An 18,744-nucleotide genomic window follows, 5' to 3' on the forward strand; every position below is an offset into this window, starting at 1 on the left:
AGATGGCGGTCTTCGCCGCCCTGTTCCAGTCCAAGATGGCGGTTACCCTCCCCGCCTGGGTTGACTTCAAGATGGCGGCCAATGGACCGACGCTCCCCCACGACCGCGCCGAGATGGCGTACGCCACAAGCGAGGAGGTGGGCCTCCCCACCAGGGATGCAGACAACCGGGCGCCTCCTCAGCCTCCGCGCCGTCGGCCCGGCCCGGCTGCTGTTTCCGCCGTGGCTCGCAGCAGCACGGGGCGAATTTTCGGGGTTGTCCTGCCTGCCACAAATTCTGCCAGACACGTGGAAAGAAGGCACGTTTCTTCCAAATGTGCCGTTCATCGGGAAATACATCGGGACCAGTCGACGAGCTGGAAACGCAAAAGAATACTACTCTAAAGACAGCGACCATTCTACACATCGAAGACGTTGTCGACGCTTTATCGCTTATGCGTGTTCCCGTACAGGTCAAGAACGTTACTCTGTAGTTGATGGTTGACACCGGAGCGGTTGTGTCGCTGAGGAATCTTCAGGGCTACAACAGGCACTTTTCATATATCCGCTTGTTTCAATGCCGTTTAATCAACCAGAACTACTCGAAGCAAGTAGTGAAGAATTTGGGCAATTTCTCCATAATCGTCAAGCTCCGAGATAAGTCTGCTGATGTGAACTTCTATGTCACTGAACGTGGTTCATCATTTCTGGGACTCGACGCTATTAAGGCATTGAAGGTAGTGATCGACGGAGCTACTTTGTCTTGTGTCCAAGCCTCACCTTCACCACCAGACTTCAAGATTGGTTCCCGCTGGACGCAATATCATTCGACTTCACTGAACTTATACGGTGCAGCTGACTTTGACAGTGTACCGCAGGCCAACTCCTGTTCGACTTCACCACCAGCGAGAGTGAACCAGTGTAGATTGTTCGAACAGTCTACTCCAGTTAAAGCATCGCGACGGCAAGCTCCACGGAAAACCCATGTGGACAGTACATCACCGGTCAGTTTGCATGTTGAGCGCATTTCTGCCATGTTTCCTTATAGTCGCACGCATGCTAAGGCCTGCGTGCGACTATGCCCCTCTTGCAAATTCTTTTCTAAAACACTCAGATGCAGCAGTTACTTTAGATATGCTTTCGGTGAATTCCGCATTTCAGTGTCATTCTTATGCGCGGGTGCGTTCTTATACAGCTCGTAGAGTAGCTCGAATGAGTGTTTCATGTTCAGCCATAAGGCAAGAGAGTCGGGCACGGTTACTTTTGCTGACTGAGGTGCCCAGTCAAAATGCTCCGCTCGCACCGTCGACTGCTGAGCGTTTCACAGGATCTGAGGATTCTGTTCAGGCACCAGTTTTACATCCGGCTGTAGTGCCTAGCCAACATGTTCTTTCAACTGATAGGCGTGTAACTGAACCTAGTCGTTCAATGCAGGCACCTTCACAACGAATGGTTGATGTGCCCAGTCTTCATGCTTTCTTTCTTAAACCTAACGCTCATGTCTGCGAGCCTTCGTCATCACATGGAGTCATTCATAAGTCTTCGTTCCCAGCTGTGCCTGAGGAGCGCGTCAGTGTTCATGTGCCGAATTGCCTCGGCGGTGAAAAAGGCGGCGCCAGAAACCGCGCCACCTAAATGATTTTGTTCCATGATGTTTAATGTGTTCGTATTTCATGTCATTACTTATATTTATATAACAAACCTGGACAACTGTCTAGATATTTGGCTGCTGTGCAGTTCATTGAGTTACATGTCCATCTTTTGTTGCGTGTTTAAATGTTGTAACTTATATTTTCATTGAAAAATAAACGAGTGCTTTATTTTCCTGCTTTTTGTTCGTCAGGGAGGAGAAAGCGGAGAGCCAGAGCAATGTATGTAATTCACAAATGGATAATGATGCTTCCTTGCCTTTCGTGTCATACGCCTTTTGGAAATTGCTATAGTATATTGACACGGTTTCTTCTCAGAATAACTTCAAAAAGAGGGGGAATGAGGTTATATCGGGCCGTTTCAGTTTCGAAATCATAACTAACTCGCCCTCAGTGGGCACTGACGTAGTCAGGCGGAGCCTATTTAAGGCGCTGCTTTGGTTCCTTTGGCACGGAACTAGATTCCTGCGCCAAGAGTCACTGTATCACCTGCCACCCACTATACCACCAAGTATCGTCGCAGGACTTTACACGCATAGGAACAATAATAGCCAGAAACTGCATAGCGCGCATGACAAACAGCCTGGAAAACACTTCACATTCAAAGAACCGAAACTGGACTTCAGGTTTTCTGTATTTGTGCGCAGGGCCAATAACTACTGTTTAATTTGAAGTCACTATTTTGGAGGTAACGAAGCTGTAATCTCTGATTCGTTACTTTTCAGGCGCAGCACAACACTGAGCGCTCAATCCTTTTTAATGGTACGTTGCAAGTGCATTTGTATTTGGCTTTGTTTCTGTCGGACAGTAGCAAACTTTTGCACATATGTCCTACTTTTATATTTCGTTGACTCCCGATTGCTGCTGGGTCAGGCTACGTTGAGACTGTCAAATGCCAAACACAGCACGCGACGCTGCAGATAATTTTTTACCTGCTCTTATTAGCACAAGCTCATGTTGCGTGCAGGTTGCGGAAGTATGTTCTGTTATGCTCACCCATTAGTGCGAGAGCCCTGTCAAGTTCCGTCCTGAAGATGTCCAGCATTTTCTTGACACCAACGGTTCCCTAAAATAAGAGGTTGCGGTCAACGTAGGGTTGGTGGTTTCGGTAAATAGATATTGAACAAAATGCTGCAGTTCCTGTCTGCGCGGAACCATGCACGACTTATACTGTAGATAACCTTCGAGGATTTTCACCAAAAGCATATACTTGGATTTAGCGCCGGACCATACGGTCATCTCCTGCGGCATGATTTGTGATTTGTGGTTATCGATTTGGTGTTTTGCAATTTCGAACAGGGCAAAGCGTGTTTATTTTAGGGAGCAGTGGCTAGTATAAATAGACTCAGTTTCATGTTTTTCATCGTCTAGTGATCAATACTGGCCGAACAAGGGATGTCGCTGGAGCAATTCTTTCGACAAGGAGGCCTGTCTACATGATCAGAGAACATACGTATGTATCGTCTTCTCATTGTTTATGTAAGGGCTCGGTAAAAGTGTGAATCTTGCATTTAAAGAAAAGCTGTCGGAGAATCAGGAACAGGTGTTTTGCATAAAGCAACGGCTTCCGCTTTTGAGGAACGTAATTTATCCCTAAAAGAGCTTTAGAATTGTTCTTTTCAGAAAGATCACGTCGCCCAGAAATGCCAACTGCGTTTTGGGAGTAGGCGACATGGAGACTGCCGGTTCCCTTTCACCTCGCTTGTTAGTTCGGTAATCGTATTGCAAGACAAGCATGAATAAGCGGCATCCAACACTCGTCTTCTATCCTCGTAATTTGCCCAACAAACATTTCAAGACCCTACTTCTTGCTATTTCCTCGCCTTAGCCGCGTTCAGTCGCCTGATGCTTCCCTTTACATTGAACCCTTTCACACGCCAATTAATCCTGCCCATAGAAAGTATTGCTTCAATATATTTTTTTTTGCATTTTAAGAATGAAGAACGCGTACTGCTGCTAAATGGCTTAAGAGTTTTGAATTCTTGAGTGAGTTTTGTCAAATTTATGAAATGTGGTCTCTAAGCGATAACTGATATGATATGATATGAGAAAAAAGATATGAGAAAAACAACAATGTCATGTCTAGTGTACATAGGAAGCACCCATCCAGCCAGTTGAAACATCAACTGCGTGCAAAATGCTGAAAAACAATGAAAGAGGTGAAGCTGCGACACAATGACATATTGATATCGAGAGTCAACACACAGGTGTCTACATTTAAACTCGTTTTGCTGAAACACACATATTCAAATTTTGCAGCACAGGTAAGATCAGAAGTGTTGCAAGATGTTTGCGATTTCAAATACCATTACTTTCTTCGGTGGTTGTGCTTTTCAAGGAATACCTGCTTTGCGCATTAGCGCACACAGTGCCTGAAGTGGTTAAAGAATTAGATAGAATTAATGTTTTGGACAAATAAGGCTTTCCCTTTTTGGCAAGTAAGCATTATCATAGTTGCGAGAGACTAACCTCAACATGGATGAAATAAACTGCACCACTTCTAGCGCTATCAAACGGTCGTCTCAGCTATTCGGTACGCACCAGGGGCTCAAATCACAAAGCTTTTTGTTCGTAAGTAGTGCTTACCAATGGCCGTCCGTCTTCGCTAACAATATGTCCAGAATCAGGATTGCCTGAAATTTTCTCTCAAGAACAATTCTAGCATAAGAGATTTTTGTGACTGCAGGCGCAGGTGGATGTAATTACAGTTTTGAACCACAGCTTCTCTTGGAGTAGGTGTAATTCTAGTTCGCTACCGTGTACAATAATATTTTTATCGCCTCAAGGGTGAGGGTGTTAGCTACAGCAAAAACCAGCACCCTCAAGTGTGTAACAGTTTTCAGTAAGTACGCTCTTACGTTGTAGGCAAGTCCCCAGAGCGCAGGCCTGCCGACGAACACAGCTCTGGCACCGAGGGCAAGTGCCTTGAGGACGTCAGTTCCGGTCCGCACACCGCTGTCCAGGTAGACCTCCGTTTTGTTTCCTACGGCTTTCACGATCGCTGACAATGCCTCGATCTGCGCGTGACGATGATAACGACTTGTGATACCGGACTGTTTTCATTTTACAGAATAAGGTATGTATTATGGACTCATTCCAACAGCCGTTTTGGTTGGCGATGGTGTCCGCCGCCACCGCTCCCGCCGCCGCCTCCACCACCGGTGTCCGTAGCAGTTCTCGCGGGGAATGAGAAAAGAAAATGTTCCCGACGCGATCAAGCCTGGAGCCGCTGTGTGGAAGTCAGCTACTCTACCATTGAGCCACGACAGCGCTTCTTTTATTACATGGGCTAGACAATTCAACAAAATAAGAGAACAACGCACTCCTGAAATGTAAGGCGACTGAAAACACGTTCAAAAGTCAGGCAAACACGTGCAAGCGTCCAATAAAGGCATCCAGTCTGGCCATGTTTCCTGTGCAGCATACACACTACGAACGTAGGCAACAGATTCCCGAAAAAACGTCCGAGTGCTTCGCAGTAATTCAGCGTGCCTGAAACACATTCTACGGCGCTAGAGGCTATGTAGGCGAAGCACCATAAACATGTCATATGGTGGGTCACAGCGATCACTACAAGGTAGGAAACGAATTGTGTATGGTGTGACCTCGAAACTATTTTCAAGTGTCCTTTGGAGAATGTCCCAGAAGAACACGGCATTCCTACAATCTACAAAGCAGTGATAAACTATTTCAGCATGTAGACACAAGCGACAGTTTGTAGACCACGGCACGAAACAGCCCCTTTTTTCTAACCAGGATCTGACAGAAAGGGTTGCGTAATGTAACTTCAAGAAAAAAGTGCACATCCCTGGAGGTCTGCTCATTGAACGGATAGGTTTAAGTACGTCTAGCTAATGGCATAGCAAATAAGGCGCACGATAATGGGGAACATGAAACAATGTGTCTTGTGTGTAGCGGAAATTTCTTTGCGGGAAGCAGTGGAAATATATTCCATACTTAAGCGAGCACTAAGAAAGCGACATCCATCGACAACCTCCTTCAAGAAGCCCCACAGAGCCCGGGGTGCATCTCTGAGAGATGACGACACAGTTATTTCTTGAAGGTAATTATTTAATCGACGTTGTGACATCTCTCTTAGATATATACTTTTTACATCACGAAAGAAGAATAAGCAGGAGGCAAGCTGTCCAAGAAAAAGGTGAACTAGGACAAGACCTTCACTCTCAAGAGAAAAAAAAAAGGTGATCACGTCACATGGCTTCAACAAGTGAGCTCCATACGTAGATAACAAATGCACGATGGAAAGCTTGCTACTAAGCCGCGAGCAGTGTAATACCTGCAGGACATACATAAGTCGAGCTGCTATAAACACACTGCTAGCTTTAGCTCTGCTAAATAGGGACAACTTCCGTCCCTGCCAGTTGTTTACCTTACGTTGCACTTCTCCAACTTCCTCTGACCGGTCTGGTTTATTATTCCGATATTGAGAGAGGGGTGCACCTCTCTCAATATCGTCTTGCCTCCCTGCATACCTGCGAAGTGGGTTGGCATCGCATACCATAGACCAAACCGAAACCTTGAACTCTTCTTAAAGGTTACTGCTGCACCAGAAGCTGAGCAAAACTGTTGCGTTATCGCAAGGGTATTCTACACATTTTTTTTTGTCAGCACAAATAAGGCTATGTCATCTGCATAGGCAAGTACGCGGATCTCATTGGATAACACTTTGAACTCCCGAAAAGGATGATCCTTCAGACTTCATGCCCAAAGCTGTTCTAAGTACAAGGCGAATAACAGAAGGGACAACCTTGCCTTACCGATGCCTCCAGGTCGATAAATTTGGATAGGCAATCATTAACTATTAATAATATTTGGGGTTTTGCGTGCCAAAACCACTTTATGATTATGAGGCACGCCGTAGTGGAGGACTCCGGAAATTTTGACCACCTGGGGTTCTTTAACGTGCACCTAAATCTAAGCGCACGGGTGTTTTCGCATTTCGCCCCCATCGAAATGCGGCCGCCGTGGCCGGGATTCGATCCCGCGCCCTCGTGCTCAGCAGCCCAACACCATAGCCACTGCGCGACCACGGCGGGTAATCATTAACTATTAGCCTTGCTGTGCCATTAGCATAACATATAGTATCGGCTTTAAAAAGAAGAGACCCGACGTTTATGTGCTCTAACACATGAAACAAGAAGTAGTGATTAACGTTGTCGAATGCTTTTGCAAAATCAACCTGAATTATGGCGACCTGACCTGCACTTTCTACTACACACTCGAGCACACACCACGCAACGTGGATATTTGTCTGGATTCATCTTGCCCTAATGCCACATGTTTGATGCTCTCCCGCCACTGATTAAATTACGTCTTGAAAGCGACTAACTAATATCTTGGCAAATATTTTATAAACCACGTTCCAAAGTGATATGAGGCGATATCCGTCGACTTTGTACAATTTAGTTCAATCACTGCTTTTTGGGATAAGTACTGTGTACACAGCCCTTGATAGAGCGTGGCGGGTAAGTATCCAATACACTTTAAGCAGAAAGGGAGCTAATATAAAGCAAAAGCACTGATGATATTCCGCATTGAAGTCAACAGGCCCACGAGCTTTTCCTTTAGGTAGCGAAACAATTGTTGCTTCAACTTCTGTGATTCATATATCTCTATCACCGTCATCACTTTCTTCTCGACTGCGCTGTGTCGGCAACGAAACAATTTTTTCCGTTAGTGCTTCGCTATTAATGCCTTTAGGACATTCAAAATATTTTAGTAATGATCCCTGCACGTTTTCATTATTCTAGCGGGGTCATTAACAATAGCTCCGGCATCCTCTATTTCGAGCACTTCCTTCTACAGAGCATGCCGACGCTCATCAGCAAGCGACCGACTACAGGGGTGTTGCTCCAAATACAGACGAGTACGCGCTTGGACTAGTGCACCTCTGTATTTCTCAGTGCCCATTGTTTGAATTTGTGCATTAAATCTGTGTCATCAATGTACGTGCCATGATACAAGCATTCAAGTTCGTGTAGCTGGTCTAGCAACTTGCACAACTTTTTATATGTTTCTTTTTCCCAAAAAGACAATATGGAAGCTTCAATGGCAACCATTTTAACTTCTTGCTTGAACATCTCCCACTGCCGAAGGAAAAATCAAGAACTACGACTTGATACTTCAATAAGAATTTCTGGGACGCGCTTTAGAAAAGGCTTATGCGACAGTAACATATCATTAACTTTTCGTAAATCCAACCTCATCCGCGAAAGTTGAAATTGCTGGTTGCCAAAACAAACAGACACCAAAAAATGATCAGTGAAGAACATAAGGTGCACATTGTAGCCTTACAGTCTGGGCAGGATAGACAATGATACATAATCCGATCGAACCTTGCATGAGATGTACCTTGAAAGTGTGTGTAGGGAAATGGGACTTTTTCATGTTTTCCTACATCAACACGCTGGTAGTCACATACCATGGCATTCAAAACGTCAACACTGGTATCGTGGCGCTGCCTTGTAGACGACCACTACACACACAAAGTCACCTAAGACCATAAATACACGTTCAGTGCGTAAGTGCTGGGTCAACGATAGAAAGTCGTCCTTTTAACGTGCTCTGCCTGCCGTGTACAAGCAAAGAAACTCCAAACTTGACTCTCTATAATGACACCACGCAATACTAGGCACCCTTCCCTATCAAAGCACAGTTCCAACACTTCGCGTTGCTGCGTTTTCCTCATAAATAGCATACATCCTGCAGAAACACCAATCGCGTGACTGATACATACTTCATATTACGAAAGAAAAAGAGCTGCAGCGGCCGCTGTGTCGTCATCGGGTTCAATTTTTGTTTCCTGAATTGCAATAATATCTAACGCTCGGCTGCGCAACACGTGTAACAATTGACCCTGCCGCCGCTTACTAACTAAGCCACAGACGTTCAGTGTTCCAAACGTTAAGTGAAGGGCGGCCGCCATTTTTTCACTACTAAAGCGCAGCGCCTACACGCGGCGCTGCTACCTTTGTTTTTCTTGTCATGCCCCTTTGAGGAGTCGCAGCTGCAGGAACTACATGAACTGCAGCGGCATCCACACTCACAGGGGCTTCATGAAGGGTTTTCCTCGCCTTCGCCGCCACGATTCTGTGCAAGTTTCCAGAACATTTCTAATCATCGACCGGTGCGGGACGCTTCTTGGACGCCTCAGTCATTTCAGTGTCCTGGGCACAATCAAGTTAGCCCTGAAAAGGTGGTGATTCGGCCTGCGTTGCACAAGGATCCTTTTCACAGTTGGTCACTGTATGTTCATCAATCGTTTTTGGTGTATTTGTGTCCTCAGCTGGCTATACTTGCACCTCCTCAGCCCGGTGGTCTTCAGCAGGCGCTTCGCCTCACATTCGTGAGGTGATTAACGATGTCATCGTCCACTGGTCGGCTACCACAAATCGTAACAATGATACTTCGCGCATCGCGGTCGCTCTCGTCTTATGTGGCCTGCCCTGTTGCATTGAAGACACAAGGGAGGTCGTCCGGAAATCGTAGGCATTGATGCCCGAAAATCTTCGGAGGATCAGGAAGAGAACTGGTAGAGATGCATTCTTTGAGCGTGAACTCTACATCACGATTGCCTTCACATCGCCACATTTCTCTGGTTATGGACTGTACCGTGCCATACGGTTTCGATGCCTCAACAATTGGTTTCTGTTCTGGGTGAGGAGCAAGCCAAAAAGCTTAATTTTTAAGTTCCGGCTTCCTGGATCGATGACAAGGCACTTCAGTCCTTTGACTAGGAGCTCACCGTTATCAATGAACTTCTGCTTGGAGAGGCTGCTTGCACAGGTGACGAGCCCCAAATGGCTCATTTGATACTGGCCTGCCCCCAGAATGCCCTTGGTATCCAGCACTGAGAGCAGGGCATCACGAAAATCCGAGTCGCGGTACGGACACCCAGCGAGGTCCGCGTGTAGAAACAGGGAGTTGAGGACGATGTTTCCGGTGGCGAACGAGGAAAGGTGATCTTGTAATTACTGATAACGGTAGACGTTGCAACATATCTTCTGCCTAGATCCAATGAGCTGTTTCCAGCAGAACACATTTTAACGCGGCAGTTCCAGCATGCCGCTGGAAAATGCCCCTTAAACGCGTCCTGGCGCGCGAGGAGGCACGCGATGTGACATGCGCGCCGCGTCGATAGCATCGATACGTGCACGTTTTGCATTGCAGTTGCATATTATTACACCAGGTACGACGCCACGTAGCAGTTGCACAGGTAGCGGTACAAGGCGATAAAAGAAGGTTTGAAGAAGAAAAAGAAGCTTAAGGAGGCGTATACAAGAGTGTTAGAAAAATATACATTGTTTACCTGATAAAATAAATCTGGCTAGGTTACTATGTCACCTCCGAATTTGAAAGCGGATGCCAATAAATAATCAACGTTATTAGTATCGTATCATGCCACTTGCCTTCCGATATGACACGCGCGGCGCCTAGCGTCTGTACGTGCGCCCATTGCATTGCAATTGCATATTTTTACATCAGGTGGCACGTCATATAGCAGTTGCATAGGTAACGGTACAGGGTAGCTAGATAAGTCTTCAGGGAGAAAAAGAAGATTGTGCTTATGTATAAATATTAATGTAATGAAAAACACGTTTTGTATAGCTGACTAACTAAAGCAGGCTTGGTGAGTTTTTCACCGTCCAGTTTCAGAGGGAATGCGATTGAAGCATCACCATCATGATTACCATGGAGGAAACAACTTTATTAAATAGTAGGGGAAGGGGAAGGGGGAGCCAAGTCATGGGGGGAGGCTAGGTCGGGGCCCAGGGGGCCGCACCTGTCGCCGTCCATTCCGCCAGCCTGGATTGCGATCATTGGTCGACACTTCTCAACGTTTTCTCCCATTCCTCAGGTAAGGGGGCTAGCCAAAGGAGCTCTTTTAGGGGAGGGTGGCGGCCGCATCTCCATAGAATCTGATGCTGTCCAGCCTGTTCTAAGCCGTAAAACGTACATCCCCAGACGCTGTCGTCCTTCAGGATGAATGCTAGTCGCCTGGGGCTGAGCACACTGCGCGTTAGAGCTCAGCGCAGGGCCACGTCCTGTTGTCTGTTTAGCCCGCCGCATGGAGGTGGGTCAATTTGTCGTTCCTCTGTTTGCCGACGCAGGCGATCTCCGTAACTTAGTGGCAGCGTTTCAGTTTTCCTCAGGAGGCTGTCCCTCGGCCCGATCAGTAGTTGGGCGGGCTGTGAGCTGGGCAGCTTCGTTGCCGGTGTTTCTCTCGTGCCTAGGGATCCAGAGAAGCCTGGTGCTTATCTCCGGCCTCTGTAGTTTTTCCGCCGCAGATTGGCTTACGTGGCGCAATCTGAAGCTTTTAATTGCAGAAATTGAGTCCGATAGTATGAAGAGCGTCCCTGCGACTGCGGTTGCACTAGCAATGGCGGCCTCTTCCGCTTCTAGGATAGACCTCGCTGCGATTTCCTCGGTTCGAAGGATCCGCCCCGTTCCGTCTACAGCCGCTATCGCATATGTGCCGTTCCCCACAAGCGAGGCGTCCACATACGCGGCCGGTTTGTCGCTAGAGCCCTCTGAAGGGATTCCGCGCTTGCGCGTCGGCGTTTCTTGTTGTGTTCTCCCATGTTCTTCGGGAGTGGTGGAATGACCAGTTTGTTCCTAATGTCTCTCGGGATTTTCACTCTCTTGGTGGTTCCTGTGTTTGTGGTGGGGGGGGGGGGAAGGGCGGGGAGATGAAGGAATTGTAGGATCTCGTACCCTTGCTGCGTGCATGACAGCCTCCACCACTGCGTCGCTCTCTGCGCTTCCAAGATTTTGGTGACGGTGTTATGTAGTCCTAATTGCATCAGTCTTTCGTTGTTTGCCCATATGGGAAGTCCGGCGCCTACTCTGTAGACTGAACGCAGTAAAGTGTCGATATTTGCGATGTCGATCTTTCGTAGTTGAAGGAAAGGGCATATGCATGCTACCCTGCAGACGAAGTAAGCCTGAATTAGCCTGCATGCCTCTTTTTCTTGGAGTCCAAACTTGCGGCCAGTAATACGTCGCAGCAGTCCGATTATCTGGCGAGAGGTGCTCGCCACCATCTTATCGTGCCACTAAAGCCCCTTAAACTTCGTAAAGTAGTGCCACGCTTTGAAGAACGCCGCCTCCTCCTCCAGCGCTCTGGCCGAAGCCGACGCCGCGTCGCTATTGGCCTAATGGCATCACGTGGCCCCTTGCGCCGGCTTCGTTTGTTTACAGTCGCGCTTCAGTGCCATCTTTGCTCGAGAAGCGGCGCTTGTTGGCGGCATGCCTTCCGTTCCTATTCTGTGTTGTTTTGATCTTGTGAACGCCTTGAAGGGTGTTTTGTGGCAAGTGCGACGTCGCTTCACGTCATTTTCTGTTACCATGACCTGCTGCGCGTTTGGATGCCAATATAGTTTCAGCAAAGGCAAGAATATGTTCGCGATACCGTCCGGTAAGCGCAACGCGTTAAGAAGAAAGACATGGCTTCACCGAATCGGGAGGGAGAACTTCCGACCAACTTCCTCCGCGCGACTATGTGATGTAAGTTGTGGCTCTCTCAGAGTATTGTATGTGCCAGGCTTGCGTATTGTGCTACGGGCAATAACGTAGTAGATGTTGCACAGTTCACTGTGCATGTTGTCATTTGTACGCACGCTTTCACATGGTTTTTACGCAACGTCTGCTTTGATTATATGCGCACTACGTGGTCGTGTTAGTCATATTTGGTGCGCTTAATCGTTTTGAACGCCAACCGGCTTGAGTTCGCGGGCACGCGAGGTTGCGTGCAATAACGTCATTACGAAATTTTTAAGATTCAGCGCAGTCCTTTTGATAAAATTTCAGTCTCGATCATGAAAGCGCCTCAGGAGAGCAACTCTCTGCCTTTTGTGGTTACTTACTAGCCTTCTTTAGATAGACTAGCTTTGTTTGCCACATTTGTTCGTGTTCGTCGTTGGCGGTCGCCCGGTGGATTTGCGATACAGAGGCACCGATGAAAAGCGTGCGTGCTCTCCCGAAACCGTGTTACACGGTGCGTTCGTCGTCGAGCGACCGCATCATAGGTAATTGAGACGTATGTGCTAATTCGCGTGAGCTTTAAAGTGTGCGAAGCTTAAGATGCGGCGGTGGAGCACTCGCAAAGAAAACGTGCGGTCGCCCGCCCGTTCCCTGGCTGGTTTAGTCGTCGTTCGTGCTTAGTCGTTTGCTCGTTCGCACGCTCGTTTAGTCGTTTGCTCGCTCGTTTAGTTCGCGCGCTCATATAGTCATTCGCTTGCTCGTCTATGCCACTATTAGTTTCTACAGTCATTATGCCTAATTCAGACGCGCTTGCTGTAGGACTCTTAGGCTGGTGCGTTTATTTACGCAATGAGACAATAAATGGTGCACACGGACTTGTGACTGCAAAGGCAAATCTGTAATGCATCTATGTGAAAATAAACTGTTAACTTGCAACTCGAATGCCGTTTTATATCATTTTAACCTATGGATAAAACATCATTTCACTTGCCGCAATTTCGGCCGCGTCATGGCGGGGGGATTCTTTGCGCGATCATGACTTCACTAATAAAGTCATGTCTCGCAAATGCTACTTCGAACGGAGTGCAACCGTCCTGAACGCATGCACCTCAGTGCAACTCGGTTCGCGACAAGTACGTCACTTAGTAAACGGACGAAGCAACGCACGATGAAGTGTTATTCGTGATAAGTCGCTAACCTGAAAAAATTACTGAAGGCCACAGTGGTCTTGTTTGAGATTGAGTCAAGCATTGTTATCGCGCTCCCGCTTTGCGCACGAATGCTAAAAGCTCATTTTATTTTCTTGTGTACGCACAGTCCCGACTCGATGATCGGCCGCGGTATTTCTGTCAGCGTTGAGACACGAGAAACATTATAGCACCAGCGCCCACATCTGAGGCTTTGCGCGCGCTTAGATTGGCAAGCACGCACGTTGGCGGCACTGTAGCTTGTAATACACTTTCGAACCTCCAGAGCAGTGATCTCCATCAGCCTTTGTACGTCATAGCTCATACGCGCCGCGAATTCACATGGTAAGGGCGGCGCGGATTCTTTAGGCTGAGGGCTTGCTGGAAGCGAAGAGGTTGTCATTCGATGGTAAACGTGTTATTTACAACCATTCGCAACAAGATCTTGCAACACGCCCTTGACAAATGTTGCGTACCTAATTGTAGGGCACGCGATACATTCGCAGTCGTCAACGCGCAGCGTTAACACTCCTCCAGATACTTTTTAAAGAAATAGTTATCAAAGAAATGAAAAAAAAAGCTGCCGTTACCGAATTTGTACAAGCATCCGACTAGAAATTCTATGCTGTTCACGAAGTTACGCGGAGCTGGAAAGCCAACGTGAACGCCTAAAGAGCACTGCCTTGCTATGCGTGCATTCACTCTGCGAAAGGTCGTCTGCTGCGCTCGAGCATCGTAGGCGGCGCCATGGTCGAGGAGGGAGCCTGAAAGAGAGGAGATACGAGGAGGAGTGTAGGCGGAGGAGGAGAGTGGCACTACTTTACGAAGTTTCAGGGGCTTTACGTGCCACTTGACATGCGCGCCGCGTAGCGTCGATACGTACAAACTTTGCATCGTAGTTCCGTTATTTTCCACTAGATGTCCGTACACGTAGCAGTTGCACATAGCAGTTGCATGCTGCATGTAGCTGCGTCTGCTTAACTTAAGCAGGCGACGTGAATATTTGTCACCATCCCGTTTTGAAGGGGATGCCAATAAACAGTTATCATCATCACCAACAGCAACGCACTATATCATGGGTCAAGGGATGTGAAATGTCGGACGCGTAGTCTGAATACCTAGGTTTACTCTTTGGTACAGGTTATGGCGCTTCCTCGCAAGGTACGTACTCGAAGAAGCGATTCGTAGAGCTACACGCGCGGCTGTAACAACGAGACATCAGGCTCAGAAGAGCGGTGTGCGGAGAGCAGGCAAGCCGCAGCTCGCCGTCAACACAGGGCGGACAGTTCAGATAGTTCTCGTGGAAACGACGCGAAGAGACTTCGCCGCGAAGACCCTGTAGTGCATGGCGCCGAATATGGCGCTGCTATGAAACTGCTCCTGCAGCTTCCTGTGCTGCGTGCGCCGCGCAGGCCTGTGACTCCTTAACCGAATGCACCTCAAGAGAAACTGCAGTGGATATCCCAACGGTGTAAAAAACAGACGGGGAGTCCTTTTTTATGGAAATTAGCTATTCCGGCAGGACCCACCTCACGATTAGGACTGGTGTTAATGCAATTACCACTCAAGTAATGTAGAATGGGCCCACTTTGCTGACGCTTGGTCGCCAGGGTCGGCAGAAGCAGTGGGAATGACAGAGCCGTGGTCAGCCGTGGTAATTTAAGCCGTGGTCCGTTAGTCAGTCCATACTATGTGGTCAGCCCCGGGTCCTACGACACTTGGCACAGTCAGTAGTACGACTCCACTTGGGCCGGCATTGTTTCACCGGCATTTCGCCTGCTTGTAGCGACGGACGCAGTCTATCTCAAGAACCACAGCGCGAACCTAAATCACCGCACGGCTGCGCATGGGCTATTCGACTTTTTCTAACTGAGACTAGTGTCAAGATGTGTCGTCAGATATTGCTCAGTTCACTTCGGCGGCTAGCGGGGAAGCCGCTAAAAATGGTGCAAGCCGGTGCTACGCAGTTGCATTTAGCAGCGGCTGCGGTATGAGGCCCCTTGGCTGTGCATCGTCTCAAAGGTATTTCTCCCGCTCGTAGGTTGGTGGTTTTCAGAGGGATCACAGTGCGGATTCTGCTTTGCGACGGAAATGATTACACTTGTGGATGCAAAATCATCAAATGTCCCTGTCAGCGAAAAAGCAGGCCCCTGTAGCAGCGAAACGTCACATAAGTTCACATTGGCTGCGATGCCACGTCCCGTGTGCGCCTCGACGGAGCGCAGCGGGAGAAAGGATGCATCTGCTGCCGCGCCAGGTCTTGCGTGAGGGAAGAGGGCATCGCCGTGCTTCCACGTCAACGTCGCTCTAGCAGGCCTGTGTTATCCGCGCGTTTCTTTCTCCACTCACGATCTCAACTGCGTTCGAAGTTCGCCTCGGTAATCTGTTTAGAAAAATTTGCCTATAAAAAACGGAATAAATGCGAAAGGAATAATGGCAGCAGTGTGTTTCGAGCGACGACACCCCACTCAGAGGCCGAGTACTTTATCCACTGGGCTAAACTAGCGCCCCCTAAATAGCAGACCTGTGTACTCTGCTTTATGACATAATGCTACTTAGGCCGAAATTTCATTGGGTAGCACGACGTGATGAAAGCGGTGAACCCAAGTCACCAAAGCTTGCTCAGAAGCGTCCCCATTAGATTGTATACCAGTCGGTCAAGGTAGCATGACGTCACTGATTCAAGTGCAGAGGCCTTGTGTTATATAGGAGGCGTTGTCGAAGCGGCTCAGCTCGCTCGCTTGTCCACAACGAGTTTATGACTCAACAGACCGCTCAATGGCCTTCAATTGGAGGCAAATACTTTAGAATTCACAACTCATAAGAAGACCTTAGGTGTCCTCGAATTCTTTAGATGGGTTCCGAACTTACTGTTCAGTGTTCTGTAGTACAGATATGCGTGGATTCTAATCTCAAGCACTGCTGTGCCAACCTGTCATCGCCGGAAGGCTACGCATGGGCTGTTCAAGCTCTGTTTACGGAAAGTGATGGAGATAGTTGAGGTCAAACACCGGTGAATTTACTTTGCGGGTCTGTATCAGTCCGTGCAACGAAGTTCCGTTTGCCTGCGGCAATGGTTCGACGCTCCATGGGTATACGCATCGTTTGAGCGGAAGTTCGCCTGTTTGCAGTTGGCTGAATTTTTTCGGGGTTTTGGATTTACTAAGTGCGGCGGTTGCAGATGCATATTTGTTAAATTGGTGGAGAGATTTCTTTAGTTAGTCCTACCTAGCTAGTTACAATGATGCAGGTCTTGTTTGTTCTGAACCGTTTCCCGAAGCGGGACAATATATAGTATGTAGACGTTTGTGAGTTCCGACATCATTTAGGAAGCTGTTTTGGTCTCATAGCGAGAGATTTTAAAAGCAAAACATGGGATGACACTTTCTTAGAATGTGAATGTAAGTGACCTTCCAGTCCCTGCGCAGAGTGCAAACTATCTTTTATCGGACCTATCAAAATGGTTGAAAGGTTCCGCAAAATGTACATAACACCAAATTTATTGCATATCAAAAATTTTAACCGACGAACCCGCCCTCAACTTTCGAAGTGAAACAATAGAATCTGCGAACGCGATACGTTTTCTTGGTGTGGTTTTTATTGAACAAATAACTTCGACTGACCATGTCCAATGAATTGCAATCTAAAATATCATGCTTAGTGGGCGCTTATCAATAAACTAAGTTTCGGGCTACCGATTTCCTTAAAAAGCTAATTGTATTTCTTCATCATCCAGTCACGTGCACATTAGTGCGTATTGTTCTGTGGAATCACAATGCACACAAACCTAAATTCTTTATTTGTTATACAAAGGGAGCCATAAGGCCAATTCTCAGCATACCTTTCACTTGAGTACTTCACAATAGTCGCAATGATTACGATTTGTGAATGTATATAAATGGATTACTCTCCGAGAGGCCACATATCCTCAGCTTGTTTGACCCACAAGAAACCTGACCTTAGCCTTTGTGTTCTTTCACTACAAGACGTTGAATATGATACATGAGGTGCTTCTCGTAGAGCACCTAGGATAAGAACCAACTATGGACTCCAGACTTTTCAACGCACTATAATCTCCATTCCATCCCTCCCCCCTCCAAAAAAAAAAGAAATTGAAAAATAATTGCAAGTTCTTGAATAAAGCATCGTGATAAAGGCACTGTACTAGTACTGATGTTATATGTAACGTTAGTACTCATTTCATTCCTACGAAGGTACTTGTTCTTGTCGTGTATTTGCTGGTTTGTTATTGTAAACGTTTATTATATGATCTTATTCATGGACAACACATGGATCATCCCGCTTTTTTACGACAGTGCAGCCACTGTATATCCATTCATGAGCTTATTCATGAGCCATTCATGAGCTTATTTATGTTGTTGATTTGTTATGTCAGTCTTTAATTGGAGATTTCATTTCCTTTATTTACTTTCAGGGTAGTTCAACGGTAATATAAAGCAGTGGATGACGATGAAAAGTATATATATATTGAAAATAACATCAGCAAGTATATGTAATTGATGCCAACGTGAGCATTGTGGCATCTTTGGTGCAGACGGGAAGGTTATTACAATCCTTGTTAGTAAAGCAACTGAACAATTTAGGGGCGCTATAACGTAAAACTATTCCAAACTTTTCTATTCCAATTCTGCAATCAGCCCTCCACGATTGGCGAAGAAAATTTCGATCCACCACCCGCTGCGCCTCTCTGTCACGCCACGTAACGAAAACCGCCAAAACGCCCCATTTTATATGATATGTACAAACTGATTATGCATGATTAGACAAAATGAAAGAAAAATAATAATTTCTGAGCACACGCCTTTTTCGCTATTAGCGAAAAAGGCGTCGTTTGACCAATTGCTATGGGTCAAACGTTTTTCGGCTACGCCCACTTTACCTTTCAGTTACGCGACGTCACAAAACTACGAAAACTCACCACGTCAAAGTGATGTGTACGCGCTAAAGACGCATTAATATGCCGAACAAAACTGAATGTTTTCTTAGTAGCGGAGACGGCCCCGTTCCAAAAGGAATAGAAGATGGCTGCCAGCGATCGCTGTGGCACTGGCTACTCGGAGCTGCCGGGGAGCATGGATTTGTGTGGCAGTATAACCTTGTCGAGGCCTTTCAGCATATATACGACATCGCTCTGCCAACTCTACTTTGCTGAGGATCCGTTTTATTGGCATTTTTAGCCTTCCGTTGCACGCCGTCGCGATTTTCGTTCAGCCACCGCAAGCTAGGTAAGGGGAAGCGTACCAATCCCAGATTCCGGTACCCACTCTCCTCCTCCGACTACAGTGAACTCTAACTTGAGTGAACTTCAAGGGACCGAAGAAAATAGTTCACTTAACTGAATTTTCACTAAACTGAATATTCACTAGACCAACATAAGACATGGCATACAGAGTAAAAGTTTGAAGT

General features: G+C 47.1%; 1 protein-coding gene across 1 annotated transcript in view; it reads right to left on the bottom strand.

Moving 5' to 3' along the window:
* Positions 1-2,579: 2,579 nt before the first annotated feature.
* Positions 2,580-18,744, bottom strand: part of LOC142570683 (uncharacterized) — a 123,503-nt gene continuing 107,338 nt past the window's right edge. The window contains exons 7-8 of the mRNA XM_075679031.1: positions 4,486-4,644; positions 2,580-2,693 (exon numbers count right to left, since the gene is read on the bottom strand). Of these exons, the coding sequence (XP_075535146.1) occupies positions 2,580-2,693; positions 4,486-4,644 (273 nt within the window). The remainder of the gene's footprint in view (positions 2,694-4,485; positions 4,645-18,744) is intronic.

Source organism: Dermacentor variabilis, chromosome 2 (assembly GCF_050947875.1).
Source record: "Dermacentor variabilis isolate Ectoservices chromosome 2, ASM5094787v1, whole genome shotgun sequence".
NCBI lineage: Eukaryota > Metazoa > Arthropoda > Arachnida > Ixodida > Ixodidae > Dermacentor > Dermacentor variabilis.